Source organism: Platalea leucorodia (genome assembly GCF_965183815.1).
Source record: "Platalea leucorodia genome assembly, chromosome: 4".
NCBI classification, from domain to species: Eukaryota; Metazoa; Chordata; class Aves; order Pelecaniformes; family Threskiornithidae; genus Platalea; species Platalea leucorodia.
The window spans coordinates 66654135-66679905 of NC_138826.1; the positions used below are offsets into that span (position 1 = coordinate 66654135).

The following is a 25771-nucleotide window of genomic DNA, read 5'->3' on the forward strand; positions in this document are numbered from 1 at the left end:
TGGTACGAGTTTGCTCTCCTGAGCTCCTCAGCTCAGCAAAGAGGCAGAAGCAGCGGAGCAAAGGAAGGGGGGGGGGGGGCTGCGTGGGTGGGAGAGGGGGAAGGACGAGGAGGGCTAGGTTGGGAGGAAGGCCCAAGAGATCTCTGTGAGCTACTGGATCTGTTTGTCTAACTCCATCTACGTGTGCTTAACATCAGGTTGTGACAATCTGGCATCTAAAATGGACTCCGTAAGCGGCTCCTTGGTCTGTTCCCAAAATCCTTCAAAAGCCTGAAGTACTTCACATAACTTGTTGAACTTACAGCCCTGCCAATAACAAAAAACAAAACCAAAACCCAACCCACCAAATTGGGGCTGGGTTTGGTTTGCTGTCATTGTTTTATTGAGGAGGTTCTTGCCTCTCGCAAGCATCTGCTTTTAATATATGACATAATTGCTAAGTTGGTACAGCAGCTCCTTAAAATGAAAATTAAGGCTCAGATATGGTATCTTCAAAGAGAAAAAGAGACGAAGCATTTCAGTGTATCCCAAATGGTAAGTAGTGTTCAGAGAGTTAGTTATTTCTGTAGCTGATGAAATTATAAAACAGTTATCCACACATGGAAGTTATCGATATACAATTATTTCCAAGTGATTCTTAAAAGAGGCACACTGGGTATGTGCCGTCTTAGGAGGTTCAAAGCCACCGGTTCCTTGGTTTTGTTTGCATCATAGTCTTTTTGTTTGCATTCTCTCATTTAAATGGTTTTTGCCTTTTAGGATAACCATCTCTCTCTTAGAGGCAGTGCTCATAATTCTCCTTTAACAAAAAGCTATTAGGTACAAGTAGTAGCTCGTAACTTTGAGCAGCATTAAGAAGTACCCCAATTTTTTTCTTTTTAGTAGCAGCTTTGTAATTATTTCTTCATTGGACTTCGCCTGAGCAGGGAGGAGACTTCTTTTATGTGTTGACTTTCTATACTGTCTGCTCTGGAAGGAAAATGTTCGGAGCCTCGGAGCAACTCTCTGAGTCTTGGAAAAAAAGACTTGAAATTTCAATCTAACAGTTTGAGGTTTCGCCTACTTACGTTACAGCATAAATGTTTAAGTATAAATGCAGACTGTTTGTGTAGTTTCTCTTCAAAGATCAGTTACTGAGATCCATTATTTCTTGTATTTGTGCTGCTGTTAGAAGGTCAGGAAGATGAAGTTGCTGTAGAAAGGTGCTGCTGAGCCATCTGAAACAACACGGGAGCTGTCAAGCCAGACAATGCAGAAGTGCCAGTTATTGTCAATATTTCTTTTTCTGGTGGGTACAGAACTTGATCTCGCTGCATCCACTCAAGACAAACTTTGGACAGGTTCCAGCTGCTTGGCTTGTAAAACATGGCTCTGGCTGCTGGTTTTGAATAGAGGAAGAGCGGACCCATCCTCTGACGGAGCACTCCCCAGGCCCCGCAGCCTCCGCGTTCCCATCCCAAAGTGACGGAGCCTCTTTCCCCGTTGCAGAAATGCTTTCCAGCTGGCTAGAGGTGAGATTTCGGATCCTTTCCTTTCTCCCCCAGTGCCTGGCTTTTCCTGCCGGCTGGCTCCAGGCAGCTTCCTGCTCGCCCCGTCGCTTCTCCCGGTGTGCGACCTTACACACGGGGAGCTCGGGCACCTGGGTGGGTTTGGATTTCACGGCCGGGGCCAAGGAGTTGGACGCTGCAGAAACCAACCTGTGCGTCCTGCAGCTGGGGGGGAGATACCCTCGTCATCGCAGTCGTGTCATTTCAGACAGATTCCCTGCCCTTATTTACTGAATTATTTTGTTGAATTTAAAAAAAGAGTCTTCTCTAATTTTGCCTCTCTTGTTCCTGTCATGCTAAAGACACACCTGAAGCAAATACAGCTAAGAAATTAGTTTTCTGCTGTACTTGTCACTGGGCAAGCTATGACCAGTGGCTAGGTCCGTGCCCCCCCCTCAGTTTGGGGAGAGCTGCGTACTGAGGCAGGGCAGGGAACCACTTTGAGTTGGAAACAACTCTTTTTCGTTCTTTTATTGGGCACAGAGAAGACGCACAGTGACCACAGTTTAGGAGCAGCAGGAAAGTGCTTTAGTCACTGTTAGCCCAAGGGCAGGGGAGGAGTCAGGCTGCGCCCAGTGGTTTCTGGAGAAAAGCGGTCTGCACCTCTAACAAACAGGATCACAAACCTGGGCTGATTCTGACCAGGAATAAATTGCTGCTAAAACTTTGTTCGCAATGCGCTGCCGTTGCTGTGCCTTCTACGGGTGAGCACTGAGCCTCGTATCACTGTCGTTTGTTAGCCAGAAACCAAACCCTTTCTGAAGGCAGCTCTGTCCTAAAAGTCAGCTGCCGACTCTGATGCTGTATGGGCTGGGCCAGATTAAATATTCGGCACACACAGATTAGATTAGCAGCCTGAAGGATGCTCCTCTGCCCAGCAGATTTACACCCTCAATAGTTTTCTTTCATACAAAAGCAAATCGGGTGCTGTTGCTCCTGATGAACGGATCTCCTGGCCCAGTGTGCTGCACTAAGATACTCCAGGAAACAACCCTGGCAACTTGCCTGGAAGATTTCCTAGCCAGCGTAGCCAACACCCTCGGAGCTGCTGTGCACTGCCTCACATCTCTCACTGCCCCCACAGCCATACTGGGAGGCTGCAATTTAATAAACGTGGTGCAGCTGGCACCAAGTTGGAAACTTATTGTGCATAGGAGCAAACTGCCCTCACTCCCAAGAGCATTTGGCCGTGGATGTCCGCGCAGGGTCAGAGGTGACACTGCAGTCCATTATCATGCCAATTTCACAAATCAATAGGTAAACAGATCGATATTCGGTTGCTTCAGTATATTTTTTCAGCCTTTTAAAGGGTGGGAGCGTGAATGATTATGCCAGAACAACATCTCTTATTTTCAAAGAGGAGAAAGTGGTCTGTGTTTTCAACGAGGTACATGTACTAACCTGTACCGCAGCCAAAAGGCATCTGTCCACCACTGCTCTTTTCACCAAACCAATTTGAAAGGGGAATACAAGAGTAACCATTGTCCACGTTACCAATATTTAACTTCTTCCTACAGGACTGCTTGGGCCCTGTATAAAATATAGTTTCCCTATAGCATTATTCACTTAGAATCTACACACAGGTTCGGATTTTTTTTTTCCCCTCTGTAAGCATAAGAAAATTAACTTCAAATTTAAGTGAAAAACTTCCTTTCTTCTACTTTACTCAGTACAAATCAAAACTGAAAAACAGCCTAGACTGCACCATTTGGGAATGCAGTGACTTAAAAGCAAGTTGTCTTATCACTGCAAATATAACTGAAGCAGAGAATCTATGTGACTTAACTAGAACATTAATCAAATTCAAAGTTCTTCAAAATGAAGAATTTTATAGCTGAGCAAGGCTGTTGCCAGCTTTTATGACTGCTGGGGAAAACACTAGCCCTTGCCTCTCTGCTGTCTCGCTTTGCATTGAGGAACCTCCTGTGCGTGTGCAGTTGCCCATATGCTTCCCCTCCTGCCGAAGGCAAGAGAGAAATCATCTATATATGCTTACAACACGTTAATGAGCATCATCTTGAAACTCTGCAATAGGGACTATCTACTAATCTGACGTGATTCACAGTGTATCCAGGGTGCAGTTCAAGGAAGACGGCTATTTCAAGTATAGCCCACCTAATTCAGACTGATTTTTAGCTACAAGCAGATAAGCATGGGTCAGTAGATATTTAGGATGCATCGCCTCATGCCAAGACTCCCTCTGTGTTATGGCTACACCCCCCAGCCACGTATTTTAGTGTTCAGTAGAGATCAGAACAGAGGAATAAATAAAATAAAGACGCATACATACATCAGCAAGACTGGTAAAGGCAGAGCCTCTGCTCCCATTAAGCCTGTAATGAAAATGGGATGTAGCAGAACGCTATCTAAATTAGCTTTTCTCATAACTGCATTTTGACTAGAGATAACAGTATTTCTGTGCTTTTAAAGACACCACAAGCACTCTAGAAAGAAAGATCAGAAGGATCAAGTCACACAAAAATTCATTAAAAAAAAATTAATGTAGTAAAATTTGCTTGTGTCATGGAAAGACACCTAAAAAAAAGTCACTGTGCTTGGAAAAAGATCTTTGAACACCACCTCTATTTCAAGCAGCCTTTCTCCAAGTTTTAGCGTAGGCTGCCACAGCTGCCTCAAGCTCAATTTGGGGTTACGTTAGTTCACACAAAACATTCAGAGGACCACAGACAGCAGTTTTGTAGAAGCAGATGGGATACAGCAGCAATGGTCGCTCTTGGTTTGGGTCTAAGCTACTTTTACACTTTGAGTACTTACAAACAGAAAGGTGAGAACACATAACAGTTTGTTTAACAAAAATAAAGACTCCGCAGTCGTTGTGCTACTACTGATACAAATTAGGCACGCGTTTCCTCAGACCACGTTTGTTTTACCAGCACTACAGTACCCTGCAAACTTTATTAGCTGAATGGTTTCAGAGAGAGATGAAACAAAGCATTGCACTATTACTTCTACCTGTGTATTTTCGGGAAGTGAATGAGCAAGCTGGTTTGCAGTTTTGTCCCTGGACCTCGGGGAGTGAGGGGGAGAAGAAAGAAAAACAAAGCAGCATCAGCTCCTTTGCTCACATGATAGTGAGTAAACCACAAACTCCAACCACTTTAACCTAAACTCACAGAAGAGACAGCAGACTGAAAAATGTAGCTGGTTTCAAGCAAATGTGATGGATGACCTCAGCCCCTTTTCTGCACATCCAACTGCCAAACCTCTCCTAGCTTCTCCTTAGCTGAGATCACAGCTTTTTCCATTGCAAATCTGGGAACATGAAGAACAGGGTACGATGGCCTGAAATAAACAGAATACAAACAGAAGGGGCTCGTGTAGCGATTGTGTTATTCATTTGTACATTTAATGAAAAACTCCATTTGTTCAGCAAGAGCTGCTGAAGATTGACAGACTGCCACAAAACCCAGAACATCTGCCCAGATCGCCACAAAATATACTGGATCGCCTCCCGAGGCTCTGCCAGCATGATGCTGATTTGTAAGAAACACTGTTCAAACCTGCACATACATAAAATATTTGTTTAGCAAAGAATTGGCTATTTCAGACTTCTGGGATGTCTTAGTTTAAACTATTTTCCCAATATTAAATTGTTACTTTAAAAAAAAAAAAAAAGAAAAAGACAAAACCAGCAAGAAGTTATATGGCAACAGGTTCAAGGTGTGGTTTGCTTAAATTAATGACAGGTATGTGGAAAGATAATTATTATATTACATTTCAGTCCACTGCAAACAGTAAAAATATCAAATGTCCCAAAATTCAGTCTCAATAAGATACATTGCTAAACCCACCACCCCTATCCTAACGGGCTAAGACATTGCATCTAACAAAATTACCCACCCAATTATTAAAGAAACAGCAATGCTACTAAGAACAGCTCACTAAATATACAGAACTACATTATCTAGGTAGAGTTTATTGCAAAACCAGGAAAGAGAGAGCAAACTAGAAGTCTGTCTTCCATTTCAGATTTATATCACTGGTTCCAAGTTTCAATCACACACACACACACACACACACACACACACGCAGCCTGTACACAGAAAGTCGCTAACACATTTGAGTTCCCACAGTCTCACAAGAAACCTTAAAACATTTCAGTAAAAAGTTAAAATGAGATCTTTTACCACAAGGACTATAAAATCCACCCCCCACTACCCTTGAATGTCTAAGTTTTGGATTCTAAAAACTATACATAAAAAGGAAGAATTATTTCAGTAGCACAAAGACTACCTTAAATATATCAAAGTAAGTCTAAGGAGAATTAATGCAAATAAAAAAAAAATGAAATGAAGACCTGTATCGCACACAGGCACTGTTTTCATCAACACTACTGATAAGCTCTAAGCCTCTAAATGTAGTAGAGCATTGGTTGTTTTTGATTAACTTTTTAATTCTGAAGTTACATAAAAAACAGTTGTAGCAATTCTTTTGAGCTTCTAGTTTCATGAGGAAAAAGTCCCTTTCAAAATTTCAATAAATATGCTGACATGTAAAGTTAGTTGAGGCTGTCATGCAAGACAAGTTATATAACCAAGACCAACTCAATCTTTATAATAAAGGCAACTTGCATTCAAAAATGAACTTTACCCTTACAATTTTATTCAAAGGGTAAACATGAATTAACCCAGCTGTTTACCTGAATTACAAAAGTAACATGATTCAATATGAAAATAAGAAACTGTCTACAAATCTCTGACAGTAATAAATTGCAATATACAATGCATACAGGAGTTATACAGAGCAACAAACTCTTGTACAAAACAAAAATACTTTAATACCTTTAAAATCCAATTTTTTTTTTCTTTTTTTTTTTAAAATCATCATGAAAAAGATTTGAGTCAGAACTCACACCTCAATTAGTCAAGCTTCAGGTAGCTACATTACAGCTATTTAATATACAAAGAGATAAGTCTCTTCACCAGTCATTAAAACTGCCTCTTCGTTAGAGTTGCACAGCTTTTCTGTCTTGTGTTCCCAGATACAAAGTTTTCTTCAAATCATGAGAACTGAATTTGTTGAACACCAGAGATCTAGGGAAAGAAAACACAAGCTTACATTCAAAGGCATCTTTTCTGAAACTGAATTGCAGCTAGCAGCCTTGAATTGTCACAGTGTTGGAATGTCGTGACAACCACCACCAAAGGACTAAATAAAATCAGTTCCCATCTTTCAGAACAGGGCAGCTGAATTAGTGTTTGAATTTTAGCAGCAGAAGGGAGAGTAGGGGACGGGATACAGTACCTGTTGATATGATGTTGTATAGACCATAACATTCTGCTGTTGGCCATCTGTAGTTATTAAGCCTGCTGGCAACTGGTTAGCTGAAAGAAAGAGCATGTTAAGAAAGTTAGATGGGAACTGCAGGATACCCAGAGCCGTGTTTGATGTGTCTGTCACCATTAAATAACCTTTAATTGGGGTCCACTCCAGGCATATGGAACCATCCCTCACCTGGCAGCTACCATCCTACACTGCATATAGACACGCTTGTTACTGTTAAAAGTAAACAAGTTTATTCCCATTAAGAAGAAACACTTAAAATTCAACTTAATTTTGCATCAGGTAATCTAAAAGTAAGACTCCACCCTGTTCTTCCCCTGTGCACGTATGAAACAGAACATACACAGCTGTACGCTGGCAAATGGAGTTTGCCATCCTGATCACTGAAAAAGCAATCTCCGGCATTCAATATCCCAAGAAACCTGGAGATGTCTAAACAAACCAAACTGAAATAAGGTTAGCATTTGAGCATACAGATGTGTGAAGAACTCAAATCATTGTGCTTCTTTATAAAACCTTCTTTATAAATCCTGATGGATCCTCATCAGGACTCCGTAATGTGGAAGCCCCATGGAAGGCGGCAGAGACGAACAGAGACAGGTAATGACAAAAAAAAAAAAAAAAAAAAAAAGGCACTAAGGCACTGCCAGAGCCTGACATTACACTGGTTGACTTCAGCATGCCTTCAGGGTACGCATAAGAGCTCTGAATTTCATAGAGGAGAGATGAGGCCAATGAACGGAGTAAAAAGTACTTCTGAGATTTAGGAAGAAAATGCAGGGAGTGATGCTCTAAGAGAAACCTTCACAATAACACGTACGTTGAGCTCTGTGACATTCAGAGCAGGCATGTTACAACTGCTCCTTGGTAGCAAAGCAGCAAAACTCTTAAGTTGTAAGTTAAGTCACTGTAGCATAACATTCTCTGCTAGGAGACAAACAATGGGGCTTTCTTCTTTCTGAAGTATGGCTGTTACTATCTATAAATAAGATCTATAACCCATAAAAAAAAAAATCTGAAAACACAGTATAATCCTAACAGCTTTCATTTGAAAGCTGACGCTTGGGGGTTTTTTAATTGGGTCTTTAGTTGGGTCTTTTTTTCCCCTGCCTTCATTGTACCAGTTTTCAAATACTTAAGTTGCGAGTTACGAGATGCATTAAGATCACACTGAGAAGTGGCTCTGGCAGGTCCAAAATTTTACGGCCCTTCGATGCTCGTGCTCCACATCCAACACAGTTTAATGCCAAGCCTCTGACCCAGCCCTGGTATTAGGCTAAGACAAAGAGCTAAGCATTATGCTACAGTAGCACAGCTATTACTGCTACTCCTGCAGTGAGACCATTCTTGTGAACAGATCTCTAGCTGCCCCTATGGAGAGAAATACCTGCAGCACTTGACACGATCAGTTATTTTACAGAACATTTTTTTTCCTCCTTCTACTACTGCAACATCTGCTTTACATCCTGCCAAGACTTAATATTCACTTCCAAAGTTGCTCTTTTCAAATGGTAGCAAATTAAGGTTTATTTCATAGAGCACATTGAGGCTCCCAGGCCTGAGATATTTGAACAAGCGACTAGTAGCAGATCTTCAGCCTTCTGCCATTTAACAGGGACCATATCGGATTTGGGAAGGGGACAGAGGATCCACAGATGTAGGGGGATTTCTTTTTTCTGGTTTTCATTTTCTGGTGGGCATTGCACTCAGGCTAAGCAGAGCACGAGCATCCAGAGCACAAACTTTTTGTGAATTTGCCTCTTTGCCCAAACAAAACAAGATATGGGACACAGACACAATCAGAAGTTTCCAACTATATACTCTCCCTCAACTCTTGAGCTGCAGTTTAAATGCTTGAAGTGCAAATCAGAATATATACAAAATAAAGCTTTTATTTAATATATTGATTTGACAAGCTTCCAAGCTGGACAGACTCCCAACAGCTGCAATCCAGAAGTCATCAGCAACACACCCAAGGTAAGTAAGTTGGGCCTACAGTTGTGCTAGTGTCTTACTACTTCTGAACCAAAGCTATTACATGTGAGTGAGTATGGATAAGACTATTTGCATTCCCTAATCTTTAATTATAAAATTAAAATAGTCGTACTAAAAAAAAAATAAAGCTTTCTGTAAGTCCCCTGCAATATTTAGGTTTAGATTCTTAATTTCCAGCCAGTTTTATGAGCTTATCTTCCAGACTAGCAGAGACCCAAAGAGTCTGTACTGTTTTATACAGCCAAAGTCATCATACTGGGAGCAAAGTGTGTGTCAGACCCTGAATAGGTCATTTCAGTCCTCAGGCTTTGAATTTTTGCTAGATCAGTAATTTACCAGTGATTTTAAACAGAAGGTTTATCAGATACTTGAAAAACTAAATCTCATCAGTAGATATGACTAGAGCTGCGCCTCCTAATTCTTCTTGTATCAGCTTCAAGATCACCATCCCGTAACATTTAAAAGCCAAGGTGAAGACTACATGCAAGAATCCAGCATCAACAAAACCAACACAAAGTCCCAACAAGTGTCAGGCTTTAATTCACAGTATAAGGAAGAAAAACTACAGTGAACGCGTATGACGCTCCTTGCCCTACACATTTTAGTTGCCAGTCTGTGCATTCATTTGAATATAAGAAATACTAAGTGTTTTAGAATTATACAAAGATGATGTTCTTCTCTGGCTCATTTCTCAAAGACGAGCTCCTCAAGTCATCAAGTGGAGTTAATTTTACTTTTTCCCCAACACTCTTGCAAGTAGAATGAATGTGGCCTAAATATGTAGCTACTGGGGACAGGGGGCGAAAAGAAAAAAAAAAAGTTTACACCTTTCATTACAATCTGTGTTTAAGTGTAGAGAAAAAATACTGGCACTAATGTATGCATTTAAAAATCTTCCAGAGTTGACATCAGCTATTATGAGAGTGTCACCATTTATCACTATATTACTTCATTCTGACCCTAAATTCTACTGACTGGGAGGAGTTTATCTGAGCACAGGTTATCCTCCAGACATCTCAAATGAAAATCTCAATGGATCACAGGTGTAACATGTGGCCAGTCCAGGATGTATTCCTCAAGTAAGAATTCTGATGTCTAAAGGAAGTGCTGTTTTTAGAAAAGCCACAGTAATAATACAATAAATTAAAGAGTATTACTTACTAAATGCTTCCTCTGTGAGCTCCTCACTTAGACCATCTCCAGTTGTAACTGTTCCCCCAATTCCCTTTTCTCCTTTCATTGCCTGGAGAGGTGGGGGAAAAAAAGAAAAAAAAGAAAGAAAGAAATGTATTAGAGTACAGCTGGCTTGAGATTGTTTCAAACCCCAAGAGCTCTAGCCAAGGTTTGGAACTTGCAGAAGAGTCACTGATTTCAAACTCCAACTGCTGCACAAAGACCTGTAAAACTATTGGATTTAAGAATGCGCACAATACAAGAATATATGAAGGGTGTTTTTCATCGTAGCCATACTCCTCAGAAACAAACACTCTGCAAACTAGGATTGTGTAGTTCTAAGAAAGGCTTTCACCTTCTGCAGAAAATCAAAGATCTGCAGTAATCCAGAAGGAGCAGTTAAGAGCATTTACAAGAAATCACAGAATCTGAGAGCTACCGAGAATGTGCAACATTTGCTTACCAACCACAAGCAAGCGGCATCATCATACAACTAAGAGTTGACATTTAAAACCAAGATATTGGATTTCTTTCCCCACATCAAGGACTGCAGCCAGAAAGGATATCAGCACAGAAAGCCAAGGCTCCCAGTCATCTGCATGCAGTTTTACAAGTATGAAGTTTGATGCTCTATGCTATTACATAAGAACATCTAAGAAAATAATATGGGTATAAAAAGTATTCTCTGCAACTGTGTGATGCAGACTAAATACTAAGCTACAAACCAGAAATATTTCACTATACACAGTACCCTGAAGACAGAACTAGCTGGAATGAAGGTTTAAAACTGATGAGCAAAACCATCCAATCCATCCATCCATCCAATTAAAACCCAATCCCACTACTCTGCTACCACAGCATATGTATGTGCAAAAATGGTCACTTCAGAATGTAAGTAGCATAGACGCACTTCAGACTTCTCCAGAAGTACTGAAACTAGTTAGGCACTACTTGCATTCTTAATTAAAGCACATAGAGCACTTTGACAGCACATGCAACTGCTGCACAGAACTGGAAAAAGATAGCACACAGCACTACTTCAATTTTTAGATTACACCTCCTGTTACTCAGTTATCACAGCAAATGACCTTCTGGGAAGGGGAAGCTTCAAGTGCTATCAGCAAATTAAATATCACTAGCGAGTCTGACCCCATTAATTAAAAAAACTTAGGTTTACAGAACAAAGAAGGTCTGAAGAGCATCTCTATCTACAGCACTGCCAATTTAGACATACCTGCTTCACTTTTTTTTCCCCGGATCATTTTAACCCTGAACAACTTCTTCATTCAGTACTACGAGGAAGAGAGGTCACTGGATAAAAATACCTTTGATTTGTTTTGTTAAATCTGGTATTCTGACATAAAAACACCAAAGTAAAGAAGGAAGCAAGCGTAATTCTCTTTGGTCATCAGACAGGAGGCAGGGGAACGGGGGACCAGAACAAAAAAGCCAAGCAGAAGCAACTTCTTTTTCAAAAGTTTTTTTTTTTTTTTTCTCCTTGCAGCAATTTGAAAAGTCACTTTCTGCTACAGAAGGGATAAATTAAACTGCTTGGATCACATGCCTAGCACGTACTATGTATCAAAAGCAAACTGAGGGACAGGCTAAAAACCAGATTTAAAAAAAAAAAAAAAAAAAAAAAATCAAAGCTAGCCTTCCATGTAAATCATTATTCCAACATGAGAAAACAAACTTTTTCTTTTGCAGATCTGAAGCCCAGACAAACAATAGGCATTAGACTAGCTCCTCAGAGGATGCAGTCTAGTACAGTTTTATTGATTGAACTCAAAGATCGAATTAAGTATTCTTAATAGGCACCTTTAAAGAACAGAGTGATTTACTACCAGCAATACATTAGAGAATTTATTCAGTTGAAAGCTTTAACTACTTTGAATCAGCAAGTCTAATCAAAATGCTTACTTACTCCTTTTTCTCTTGATATCCTCTGGAATGCTTTTAAACATTACATTAGTCCCTGACAATAGCTGTGAGATACTGTGCAAGTTAGCCAGTATACAATTACAATGACAGGGAGCTAAGGATAAACACAACCAGGTTAAGTAAGCGAGGAAACACTGAAGTATACACCAACCTCTCTGAATTTTTGGAGGTATAACTTCAAAGGTTCAACATAGCTATCAAACCCCAAGGTAGACATGGCAAAGAGAATATCCTCTCCATTTATGGTCTTTCTTTTCTCTTGGTGACACCTCTCACTTGCTTCTGACGTTATAAAGCTGATGAATTCACTTACACACTCTTGCACACATTCCTTTGCATCCTTAGCAATCTAGTAAGGAAAAAGTATAATAAAATGATTAATAAAGACACAAGAAGATTAAAAAAAAAAAACAAACAAAAGAATACACTAGATAATAAAGGCAACATCCCAAAACCTGATAATACCCACTTCGGCAACACCTGTATGTGAGGGAACCACTGGATGTCGTCACTGCTCTATGTAAGCACAGCTGCAACATGATTTTAACGCAAGTTTTACTATTTCAAGCAACACAGCGAACTGCTGGGATCTCCTGAAGTCATAACTATGTTCTGTACAAGCTTTTACATATAGATGCATCTCAGTATTGCTTACTTTGCTTACCTACGCCTTCTCTTTAAACTCGTTCATTATAATGTCGTAGCCCGCTTCCATCTTCCTTTTAACAGACCCAGCAGTTCCAACTCCACTGCAGTGCATTCCCACAGATTCGGCAAGGACAAGTATTTTTATCCTGACCGGATTCAGGGACTAGAATATATGCCTAGTAGGAAGCCTCTCTAACGCTTTATTATTCTGGTATAAATTTCCCAAATGAGAATTCAAATGAAGAAATATATGCCCCTGGCAAGAATGCAATAAGCAAATTTGATTATGGTTTTCAGCTGGACAAAAGTAATTTACCTGACTTAAAATAACAGCAAGCATTACTCATGATTATTTGGGAAGCTGACAGGAACCAACTGAAAGATTACAATAATTAAGATTCTTACGCTTTACATGAGAAGAACCTATTTGTATTAAAAAAAAAAAAATGAAGCTGTAACTGTATGTAGAATCTTCACTAGTTCCTCTGGTATTTTCAGACACATAGGGCAAGATTTTCAGAAGTACTCATCACCCAGCAGCTTCCCCTGCAGTTTTTCACAAAAACCTCCCTGATTTTTCAAGATAGCTTGACATCCCATATGCTAAATTCTTCAGAAAAATCTCATCTTGATCTCTAAAAATTTATGACAATATGGACTAGTGAAGAGATTTTTGCAGCAAAGATATAAATGTAACACCCAGATCTCCAGAAAGCCTTGAACACTATGAAAGTACAAGCAGATGCAAGTAAATTATGTCTTGCTTCTATTTAGAGAGATCTCAAAAAAGAAAAAAAAAAAAAATCAGCTTTAGCTAGAGGAAATGTTACTGGGGCAGGAATTGTAGTGGAATACAATAGAGAAACAACAAGTAATAGGAGCCCTGCAAAAGTTTAAGATAAACAGGTAGAACGGTCAAATGCTTATACAATCACCAGCTCCGCAGAATTTATTAAAAAGTCTATTCTGAGAAGTAAGAAATAAAATAAGTCTTTCAATATCTGGCCTTATCTGCTACATGGTATAAAGCAGACTTCTTCGGTCATTTTGGCATTTGGACATGTAAAGATTCGTGAAATGGAAGACTAACCAGGATGAGGAATGGATTTTTATTTAATTCAAAATGGTTCACTTATTCCAAATTTTATACACCTCAAGAAAAGCAGATTAAATTTCATAAGAGAGAATCATATAGAAAATATTCTTACTGATATGGGATTGTCACCAAGTCTGACCCGTTATGACAATTTCAGAGAACACATCTTAGAAAAAGAAAGCTCTTGAAAGCCCTATGAAGAGCACTGCTGTGGATACTCTAATTACAGCAGTTACTAAAAGCTTTCAGAAACCCAAGAGAAATGGACTTGGTCTCAACCACCTCCTGCCCAGGTTTTTTTGCCCTTTTTTTTTTTGTTTGTTTGCTTTGGTTTTTTAGAAGGCTTTTCTCCAATAAACCAGGATCACTTGGAAAAATGTATTGTTCTACCAGCTCAGGTTCACTCAGAGAAAAGAATAAAACTCATTAATATGCTTTCTTTACCAGACAAGGGTATTACCTTTCCTGTTTGGGGTATGGCATTTTTCATTATCCTTGCCACATTTGCAATTGGAAGATATATGTCTTGTTCTCTAAAACTCTCTTTTGAGCCATTTGTATCTTCGTGATCATTCATGCTGTCCTCTGTGTCTAATGAAATAAAGAAAAGTTAACAGAAATTCTATTTGATAGACAGCAGGCAATAATTAAGTTTAAAATCTTACACTGAAGGATGAAGAACTTTTGAAAGCCCAGTGTATTAACACTGTAGAAATAATTAAATAAATAGATGTAACACCACGGTACCTTTATGGGTGTTCAATATCATCTTTATATTATGCACAGAGATGTATGTGGCTGCTGAACACCAAGCATTCTTAATGTCATGTCAAAATACAAATTGTTTCCTAGAACATTTTTTTTTTGCCATCACCCCAAAGGACTCAGTGTCAACATTGAAAAATCCAAACCCCACCTTCAGACCAATAAAAAAATGCTTTATACAGTGAGGTATTATGAATACAAATAATTGCAAATTCTTAGCTTGAGAGAAGATAGCAGAGAATTATACAAGAACTGGAAGGAAACAGATATACATATACACACAGAAATCGTAGTACTTTCTGTAACATTTCTTACCATCATGCGGCTGTATCACATAGTGACTGCCACCAATGTAATCTCCAGAAATTCCTAACTGAGAAGCATCCGTTGTGGAGCTATCACCATCCATCTGTAACGAGAAGAAGGAAACCTTTCAGGTATGTTTGTTATACCGTGAAGTGCAGCGTCTGCTGAAACCCAGCACTTCAACCAACTTAGAACTATGAGACCAATTTATACAAAGTACAAGTATTTTGTCATTTGAGAGCAGTATCCCCTCCCTCGTTACTGAGCTTTACTGACAGTGGAAACAGTGAAACTGTTTTGTGAAGCTTCGCCAAAAATTCAGCCGGAGGCACAGGCCGCGCACAGAAACGTGTGGTTCATGCGGCACATAGGTAGCAACCTTGTGTCATTCCCATGACAGTCTGACCAGAACAGGTCAGGGCATCTGTTTCTCTGAACAACCCTCAAAACCCAACACCAGCCCACTGCTCACTGCACACTTTACCTACAATCATTACACACAGCGCACCCTCCACTCACCATTACCCTCCACCCAAACAGCTTTTGTCAAGCCCACTGGCCAACTTCTCCTAGCCGGACCTCAGGACCGACCCTGCATCCTCATCCTCCCCAAGGCACCAGTCGCTCCCGGGTGCCTTCTGAGTCGTGTTTTCCTTTGCTTTCCCTGGTCCTGCCCTGCCTCGCTCCTCTGGGCATCCTTCAGTGCTCCTCTCACAATGTTCCTGTGTGGTGCCCAACAAGAAGTCTTCTCCTTGGGGCTTTAGAGGCAGGGTGACAGCTTAATAAGTCATTTGAATGCCAGGAGAAAGAGAGAAGCCAAAAGAGCCAGCACTTCCCTCCCTGGCTAGGGACCTTTGTCCCGGGAGGCACTGACCGTGTTTCAGCTGGAGGGGCCTGGGAGAAGCCTGCCTTTCCTGCCTTCCCCCTTCCAACGGGGTCAAAACTACCGAGATCAGCAGCGGCCATTTGGTGGTAAGTCTCAACGTGTGCTAGAAAATCTACTTTGTGAATGAGTAAATAGGTCTCACCGCGCTGCTCGGAACAGAGGCTGTGGCTCAGAGACTCCTCAGCAGCCTGCTGTCTCACCACTCGGAGACATCGCACGTATTGCCCTTCCTCGCGCGGCAGAGGTGAAGGAGGTGAAGATGCCTCCTACGATCCTTGGAAGTTCACACCTCTTTAGCGAGGACTTGCCACAACAGCAACCCAACACATCACTGCCTTCTGCGCCCACGTTTTGCCTCCGTATACAACACGCAGATATACATGCATTCCTGCAATAGCAAATGCTCCAGCCTGTGTAACCTGTTACCATATTACATTTTGCCTTCTTACAGGAATAACGAATTTCCTTAAACACTATCACCAGGTGCTCAGTAGAAAGCTCAGATCTATATAGAATCATGGTAGACAACAGTTTCACTTTCAAAGGGTCTATTTTAGCAGTGCCAAACCTAAGTTTGCATTTAAGTCTCCAGCTTTTAAAAACTTTTGGACAATCTTGACTTTTTTCCAGTTGCAGGTGTCTTGAAAATTAGTCTATCAAAAATAAACTTTCACAGAACATTTAGCTCCCATGCTTCTAAAACGTCATCGTCGTGTTGTCGTCGCCCGCCCCCCCGCCAAAGTTGTATTTTTGCAGTCATGTGCTTTAATAATGCTTCTTTTGCAAAGAGGAAACAATGCAAAAATGAGGGAGGGAGAAGGGGTTCCCAGCACATGCACAGTCTTTCAACACTGGTGCACAAATCCAAAGATTTTTTTAAACACATTTAGATGCACAGCACCAGATTCGCCTTTGCCCCAAATTTTTTTGGCTACGTTTAACATCAAACAGCTCTGTTAGCATCTGCTTATTTACCTGTTTGCTAGAAAATTGGCTCTTCCCTTCCCAATCTACACTTCATGCAGCTCCTTCTCTGGACCAGCACTTCCCATCCTTCCCCCTTCCCAGCCCAGCTGTCTCGGACCCAAGCAGCCAGCCTTCCTGACGAGATACACAGCCCCGCAGGAGGCAGAACCCAGCTGGATTCGCTCCCTGACCTACACCAGCTGCACAGGCACCCAGGTGTCTTTGGAAAACGACCTCTGCCCCAAAGGGTCGCGCGGTCATTGCCGGTGAGACCGTGCAGCTCACTGCTTTCCAGAACCATCAGCCTGAAGAGGGAGAGGGAGGGAGAAGCGATCTTGCGCTATTCTTATGCCTACCCAGAAATATGAGCAATTTAACCTCTCTCTAATCTGCACTTTGCCTGTGGCCACAGGGCTGGGTTTTGCTTTCAAACCTTCAGGCAACATCCGGTGCTACGCTTGGCCACAGACGCACACATAACCTGAGCGCCGCTCACATTCAAGGCAATACTACAAACAGCTGGATGCAGCCTTAGGAGCTGTTCAAGAGGGAAAAAAAAAAACAACCAAACCTCTTCCACCTCTTCTTCATCGTACAGAACATTACACACACACACTGCTTTTTTTTAAAGCACTTCTGGTCCCTTTTGATGGGCTTTTGTAAAGCAATTTCAGTTCTTAACACTGCAGCTCTGCCCAAAGGAAGGGTAGCGTTTTAAGCATTAGCCTTCCACGTGCCAACTTTCACATAAATTTGCTTTGTCTGCATTTTGCAGACTCTTTGTTGGGAGATTTAACTTTGCTTTTCAATTTTCCAAAGGGTCTACAGTTTGCTTACTCAGCTCGCTGTAATGACAATGCAAGGATATCACAATCCTGCATGTCAAGTCACCAAAACTGACATCACCCATCATTAAGAGTCGTGTCTCTCTTTTCCTTCTGCAATTTGAAGCAATTAATGTTCTGCAGTCTGGTAAATCCCAAAAGCTACCTTCAAAATTAAATTAGGATTTTCTGGCAGTCTTGTTCCCAGTTTTGGCTCTCTGATCCCTACTAAAATTTAGCTCAGAATTGGGGTCTCCACAAACTTCAAGCGTTAAGTTTACTCAGCCTCAGCAGTATTTTAAATGCCTTGATGTTTCTTCCCCTCTCCTTTTTCAGTCTTCTGTGAAACACATCTTCTAAGATGTTTCCTTCTTTCAAGATTGCAATAGTCTTCAAATTTCTGCAGTGATGTTGTAATTCACATGTTTCTGCTCACCCATCCTGCAGGCTGCCCCATCTGAATCTTTATTGCCGAGACCAAGCAATATTACTTAAGAAACCATCTTGCTTTCATTAGCCCAGCTCACCTTCAAAAGACAATTCCTGCTTGAACCAATTTTAAACCCCTGCGGCATCTGTAGACAGTTTTGGCCATATTGGACTAATGCATCCTCCAGATACTATCTTTGCTTTTATTCTTTTCCGTGTGCACACTTCCATAGCTACTTACAGTATGTATTATTTCACAATTGGTGGGAATTTGAGTGGAAGCTTATCAACATTATGAATCTAAAATAGCGATTAGCAAAATTGACAGGAAAAGGCTTGCAAAAGAAAAAAGCAGATCTGTCTCAGATAAAGAAAACAGGCACTGAGAGCTTAGCACTAACTGAAATTACTTCTGTGGATGTTACTTTAAGAGAGATTTTTAGCTGCCAGGACAACCTTGGGACAGGGGATTATGGACAGCGTAACACCCTTCTGCATAGCATTTAGCGTAACCAGGTCCTAATCCAGGATCACAAGATAACTCAGGTTGGAAGGGGCCGCAGGAGGTTTCTAGTCCAACCCCTGCCCAAAGCAAGGTCAGCTCTGAGCTCAGAGCAGGTCCCTCAGGACTTTATACAGCCATGTCTTGAAGACCTCCATGGACAGAGCCTGCCCAGCCACCCTACTTGGCTAGCCTTGTGGTGAGAAAAGGAAAGGCATCTCTACACACTACTTCGATCCAAGTAAGTTTGATGGAAGAATTTCAATCAGATTTAATTTTGTCATTTAATTCAAATCTAGATCTAGGCATCTGAGCATAGCAACTGTAATTAATATACCATCTAGTCATTCTACTAGTATTTCTTTGAGCCTGATGGATGACACAAACATGACCCTGCTGAAAAGTGTGGCCACTGCTATCCTAGTCATCTCATAATGATGACTACACATCACATTCAAGTGTTACTGTTTTAATTTCAGATGTTCAAAACTCAAGTCAATCACCACATATCTGATTGTCAGCTCAGCACAAGGTCTGTAATACATACAACACAATACAATGCTCAGAAAATGAGAAAACACTGCTCTGGATACACTGTTGCTAATTAATCCCTCCTTTAAACAAACAAAAAAAACCAAACAAAAACCATAAGCAGAAAACAAAACAAACTTTCAGCGCCCCTGAAGCTACTCTAAAAAGGCAGCAGTCCAACGTAGCATAGAAACAACACCCTGCCCACAGTAACTGCAGTCGCTGGGAGACTGAAAGGACAACAGGTCTTACGCTGGCACGTTTAGTAGGAAGAGCTACTTCTTTGGATGCAAGTAGATGCTAAATTTCATGAACAGTCAGAATCCTGGAAGATCTAATCCTAAAAGGCCCAGATGGGCAAAACCTCTCCTCTCAGATTTTGCTTCAGCCCCTGGAGCCATTACAACTTTCTTTAAAGAGAAGTACCTATTTGCAGATTATATATCCCATTTGCATGGCAGTTTTAACACGCAGATGTTGCAATGGCTCTTGATATACAAGGCTCCTACAGCTGTGCGGCTACCAAACTGCATGAGGGAGGAGGGCTTCCAACACATTGGTCTAGTAGCACATACTGCACACATCTGCAAGAAGCACTTACTGCATGTTGTACACTACCCTTAGCCTTTAGCACTAAGAAAACACTAAAGCTCCTCCATGCATACACATATTGACTGAACCAAGACGAAGAGCTAAGCATATCAGAAGCGACAACAGGTCAGTCTCTAAAGTGACCATGCCACCATCTGATTTTTATCAACGAGGGAGAGAAACAAAGTAAGTAGCAGACACTCAACCCAAATATTCAGTGATACACTGCAAAAAGCATCTGAATACAGAGCAGCAGCACAAAGTTTTCTGGTAGTGGTTTTCTGTTTGGGTGGGGTTTTTTTATGTGGTGTTTGTTTGGTTTTGTTTGTTTTTCTGTTTTTTTTTTACTCTAATGAAAATAAGTATTACTAGGAAGATACAAACTAATGGATACAGGGAAATTAACCCAAGAAATACGTTCAAAGGGAAACAGTTCAGATCAGCGGCATCAAAGAAAACCCAATGATAAGCTGCAATTGAATGAACATACACTGACATCTGGTATAAAATTTTCTGGGGGATGCTTAAAAAAAAATGCTTCTGCCAGCTGCCCACAACTCAGACTGTTCCTACAATACATCTATACTGCAGTAATAAAACCTCAGTATCTGAAAGTAAATCTTGCATCCTGTTTAATCTTAAGAGCTCTCTTCAGAGAGCAGTATCAGTGGCTCAGCTAAATGATAACTAAAGAAGAATACAAGCCCAGACCTGTTAGCACTGAGGAAAGGACGGGTCTAAAACTTAGATCAGTATAAAAGGAAAAAATAGAATCAAAGAAACAAGGTTTTGTCTTCAGAATGGGGAACTTATCTGGCAATTATTTGCAAAACTGGTCTCTTGAGGGGAAACCAAAGGCCTCTTGTGATTTAAATGCTTCACATGGTATTTATCCACTCTGTCTCCCAAAATCACTACCCTACAAGAGGGACAGCAGAATATGACGTGCAATGAACTGAAGCACTTGGTACACTTTCCACACAGTTGTCCCTGCCACAGACGCAGGACAGAAATGATAATTAAAGCTGTAGGTAGTAACTGCATCAGTTATCATAGATTAATTTTCCACCACACCTTATCACAAGAGATGTAAAGCAGTACATAACAGCAGAGACAACAAAGTTTTATTTGAGCTTTCTGCACCCTCACTTGCTGCTCCTAAACGGAAATACAAAAATACAGATTTTAAATTGAAAATACAATTTTCATTTCCTTTTATTTTTCAATGACTTCTGGAAAGCCTAATTTCCCACTGAATTCTCAACCTGGGAGCAAAGCAGTGTCTCCTGCAGCAAGAAACACCGACTGGTACATGCATTCTCGGGACATCATTCCAGCAGATCCACAAAAACGTAAAGTTAAAACCCCTTAGCATGCGCCTAGAACACAAACAGATGCTGCACTGTCTCTTTCCACCTCAGGCTCCTCTAATCTCTCACATTCAGTGTTCTCCCCCACAGCAGAATGACATTAGGAGAAGCAGACTGATGCTGAGAGGACCTGACAGCATCACTACGGCTCGTTAGCATCTAGGCTGTACCAGGCTCCTTCCCCTGGACCACGGGGAGGAAACCTTTCCCTTATGAAATTCAAAGAGGGACTTTTCACCCTTCCACCTTCTCCCTCCACATACCAATCAACTTTATGGCACGTTTTACGAGTCACTGGCCACGACTCCCCTCCGCATGGATCCAGCTGTGCTGGAGCACGCGGTGGCTCCTTACTAGGCTGGCTAACCATTCACAAGCATGGTTAGCTGCATATATACGGGTGGACTACCAGTGCATACGTTTTTACATCAAGTAGGAGCGGATCCGTGATACGAAGCAAGCAGGAGAAACTGAGATTCCATGCTGTTTCTTTTTTAGCAGTAAAAGAGAGAAGCTGGAGGGGAAAAAACGAGAGGAACGGAGGCAGTTTTGTTGCTTCTGCAGAAGCTGGAAGAAGGCAGCAGTGCTGAACAGACTGCACCAGCACCTCCTTCCCCCTGCAACACTGACTGAAAGCCCCATATTACCTTTCCATATTAAGTTTTTGATGCTTTTCTAGCATTTTTTGTGAAGAACTAAGCTTATCTGTTTATTAAAGCACCAATCCATAAATCCTGCCCTTCTCTTTTATGTTTGATAACATTTGTAAGTTGGTTACGTTCTTCCTTCGTTGCAGTAGTACGTTAAGTGTGCCAAAAAGCTTATTCCCCTCAAGCAATAGGGCAAGTAAGAGATTTACAAAGCTAGTTCAGGACAGGCCAGTATTTTCAGTCAAAATTATCAAATTTGCTGACACTTCCTTTTATTCTACTGATGTTATTTACACGTTGTTTAGTATGCATATAGAGAGAGTCAGGTTTTGCACTTTTTACACGCATCCTGCACTAAAACATCAGTTTCCAAATGCTGTAGTACTATTCTTCTAAAGTACTGTTGCAAAACTCAGTACTGAAAAGCCAAGTTTCTTTCTAAGCAAAATTTTCAAAGTAAAGTGACATTAAAGATTTGCATTTGAAAGCACTGAAGGAAGAGCCTTGCAAGCCTTTTTAAAATGTTGACAAAACAAGATACCTGACTTTAAAAGTTTCAGTGTTTCATGTTTCATATCTTTACAGTACCTCGAACAATCTTTTTCATTCAATTTCTGTACACTGCCTCCCTTCATGTAATTATTACCACAAATAAGGTTGAACTGCTGTAATTGTCAAAGTCTAAAGAGTAATATCCAGTACTCTTGACTTCTTTCACATATAATTTCATAGCTGTAAATGCTAGCAGCCAAGACCATATATAATCACCCGCTCAATGCAGAGCACAAGCAACTCACAGATCTCATAAATAATGATTCAGATTAAACCATCTTGGGTCTCCCAGAGAATTACAGATGGATCCTCCCTGAACATTATAATTGTCATGCCATAGGCCACATAAGCAAAGGGAAAAAAAAAAAAAATTAATCACTAAGCTTATTGTTTAGGAACTCTATGCTAATGATTATGCACAAACACCGTTTCTCCATTCCTGAAAGCCAAAGCCAATTAAACCCAGACTGTGAATAATGTCCAAAGCGGCTCCTTCCATTTTGCTTTTTCCTACTATTTTGCCTGAGCTTCTTTGGAGAAAGCTGCAATTTTTTTTTTAATTGACAATAACTTCCATCTATCAGCAAGATAGGCAAAGATAAGAGAGCCCATGCATGGGCTGAAATCCGGATTTCTACGTCCCTCACTGCCTAGTAATGTTCGGGTCATTGTTATCAATTATTTTGCCCTCCCAAAAGCAATCCAAGCACGCTAGGTAGCTTTTACATGATAGTTCTTTGCAGAACAAAATCTTTTTGGTTAAACCTCGAAGAAATTGGTAAAGCTAGAAGTTGACCGATTTTCTATTGACGCAGTATTGCAGCAGGACCCAGGAAGGTTTCTTTAACCAGCATACCTTAATAGTTGCAGAATCATTACTAGAACACGATTTTTTTTATTTTCCAGTATGACTGCCTGTGAATAACCTACACAGAACTCTTCAGGATCACCAACTACCTCATTTCTGGATGGCGCAGCGGCTGGCACCCACAGGTATGCCCAAGAACACTTGCCGAACACAGAACAGTTGTGTAGCCATTGAGCATGGCAGCGTCCCGTCTCTCTCCCACCTGCCGTGCGTGCGCTGGGATAAGCCGTGGATGCTGCTCGGCCGTGCCAGCGGACCGAGCTCACTTCCCGATTTCGTGCCCGTCAATGATGCAACGGCAGCCAGCGAGGGGCACGAGGGGGAAACCTTCCTACTCACAGAGACAGCCTCAAAGTCCTCCTCGCACCTATCTCACCTGTGTTCGACAGATACCTCACCCATCGCCATTCCTCGTTTTCAAATTGAGCAAGACAAGCCGTCCTCAGTTATTTAGCAACTTTATTGTTAATCACCTTGGCTGCAATTTCCATGCCGATGGCGGCGGCCTCCCGCACCCGTGGGGAGGCGAGGCCGCACACCCGTACCTGCCGGCTGGCCGGGAGCTTTTGGCCGGAGCCCACCCGCAGACCCCTGCCCGTTACTCCCTCCCCGCAGCGCCGTGCCCGGCTGGGGCTGCCCGCACCGGTGCTCTGACCGCATCCCGGGGCCTCGCCCTGCGCTCCTGATCCCTGCGAAACGCCGCCAGAGCTTCAAGGAAATTTCGGTCTGAACAACAACGGCAGCGGCGGGGCCCGGGAGGCCGGGCCGCCCTCGCCCCGCTGCCCGGCTCCCGGCCGTGGGCGTGGTGGGGGCCCGCCAGCGGCGCGGCGGGGCCCCGGCCCCTCGCTCCCGCGGCGAGGGGAGGGGGCTCGGCGGGCCGCGGCGCTGGCCGGGCAAAAACAAAAGAGAGCGGAGCCCCCGCCGCCCGCGCACGGCGAGGCGCGGCCGCCACAAAGCCGCCCCCCGCCCGCCCGCCATGCCGCCGCCGCCGGGAAGAGGGGCCCGGGGGCAGCCCGAGCGCGGCCGGCGGGGAAGTCGCCGCTGAGGGGTGGCGGCGGCCGGCAGGAGGCCGTGCGCCCCGCCGCGACCTCAGCGGGCGGTCAAGGGTGCCGGGCGCCCCGCCTGCCCGCGCACCGGCGGCCGCGGCCCGGCCGCGGGGCAACCGCGCTCCCGTCTCCGCCTCCTACCCCCCCCCCCCCCCCGCCCCGCTGCCTAGGCCACAAAATGGAGCCGGAGCTGGGGGGGCACCTCCTCGCACCCGGCCCCGCGGAGAGAGGGGGACGGCGGCGGGGGCAGCCGCCCCGCCACCCCTGCCAAGACCCCCCCCCCCGCCGCCGCCTCCTCCTCGCCCGCGCTGCCGCCGCCGCCTCCCCGCCCGCCCGCTCCCCTTCCCCGGCCGCGCGGCCCCCGCGCCTCCGGTCGCACAAAGAGACGAGCGGCCGGCGGCGGGGCCCGGGGGCTGCCGCCCCCCACTTCCTGGTCCCCGCGGCGGCGGCGCGGCGGCAGCGCCGGGGCCCGGGGAGGGAGACGGACATTTCATTCGAGCCTGCAGTGGAACCGGTTACCAATCATTGGCCGGAGCCAGGCACAAACCTCCAGTGCGGCCCTGGTTGGCTCCCTCCGCAAATCGGCTGTTTGGTTGGACAGAAAATGGCTGCGAAGGAACCAGTCCCAGCGCGGAGCCCCGCTTCCCGCAGCCGGGCTGCCCTCCCTCCGCGCCGCCTCCCCGCCACGCGCGCCGGCTCTTCCCCTCAGCGGCCTCCCTCCCGCCGCCGCCCCGGCCCGGCCGGGCCCGGCCCTGCCCGCCTCCTTTATGCGGACGGAGGCGCCGGGCCCGGGGGCCGCCGGGCCCGCCTCCCCCGCGCCCAGGGGCGAAGGGGGCCCCGCGGCTGGGCTGAGGTAAAAGCGCCTGTCGGGGTGCGCCTCCCGGCTGCCGGCCTGCCAGGGAGGGCTGTCCCCTGCAAAAGGGCTCTCTGCCGTGGGGCGCAGGGCTGGCGGTGGCTGGGTCGCGGGGTCGCTGACCGGGTAGAGGAAACGCTGGCAGGTGGGGAACGGGGGAGCGAGTGGCCTTCCCGGCTGCGTCCCGCTGGCCTGGCCCCGTCCTCTCCCCCGGTCACGTCAGCGGCAGGGGTCGGCTGTCAGTAGGGCAGGCGCCGTTTTTATAGAGGGTCGAGAGGTCCCTCAGCTCTATTCAGAGCTGCCCTACACCAGTGTCTAGGTTCACCGGTTGAGAGCAAAACACATTACGTCCCCCAGAGACTTCCTAGGTCTCGCATAGACTGAGAAAGAAGAGGGTGCTGAAGAGGAGGTTGATGAAGGGAGGATGGCCCATGGGGCCTAGGTCCCAACCAGCCATTTGGTGGAACAGAACCTTGGGATCTGCGGTTCTGTGTTGCCCCTTCCCTCTATAGAAGCAAACCTGAAAGGATTGTTTCCTCCGGGTGACAGAGGGCCTAAAGAGCACGTTTTCCTTCCACTTTTAGGCTTTGTTCTGAAGAAATACGGGCTGCTGGGTGAAGAGGATAGCTGGACTGACTTCTCCGCTGAGATTTATAAACCTCCCTTACGAAGCATTTATATGAAACACTTCGTAATCCACCAATCCTGCCATTTACTAGAATCAGAGAGACGGATTTTTCTTCTAGGTGAAGGCAACCAAAGACATTGCACACATCTGCCATCAACACGTGTGTATGTGCAATCTCCACAACGGAGGTAACAAGAATAGTTTTTTGTGCGGTTCTTAATAACCTGTAGTCATTCTTCATTACTCAAGGGTCTTAAGTATTTTACCTAAACAGGTATGAAACTCATGTTTCACAATGGC

General features: G+C 43.6%; 1 protein-coding gene across 3 annotated transcripts; it reads right to left on the reverse strand.

Moving 5' to 3' along the window:
- Positions 1–4940: 4940 nt before the first annotated feature.
- Positions 4941–24667, reverse strand: NFYB (nuclear transcription factor Y subunit beta). 3 transcript variants are annotated; one of them, XM_082308082.1, is made up of 7 exons: positions 24510–24667; positions 14785–14878; positions 14165–14295; positions 12112–12309; positions 10008–10089; positions 6813–6892; positions 4949–6601 (listed from the first exon to the last, which is right to left on the reverse strand). In XM_082308082.1, exons 2-7 carry the CDS (start codon positions 14876–14878, stop codon positions 6569–6571), a joined length of 618 nt encoding a protein of 205 aa, XP_082164208.1. In that variant the 5' UTR covers positions 24510–24667; the 3' UTR covers positions 4949–6568. The 3 variants fall into 3 exon arrangements, with proteins under 3 accessions (XP_082164209.1, XP_082164208.1, XP_082164207.1); XM_082308081.1 differs by having other exon boundaries at positions 4950–6601; positions 24538–24667; XM_082308083.1 differs by lacking the exons at positions 14165–14295; positions 24510–24667 and having other exon boundaries at positions 4941–6601; positions 14785–14872.
- Positions 24668–25771: the final 1104 nt, after the last annotated feature.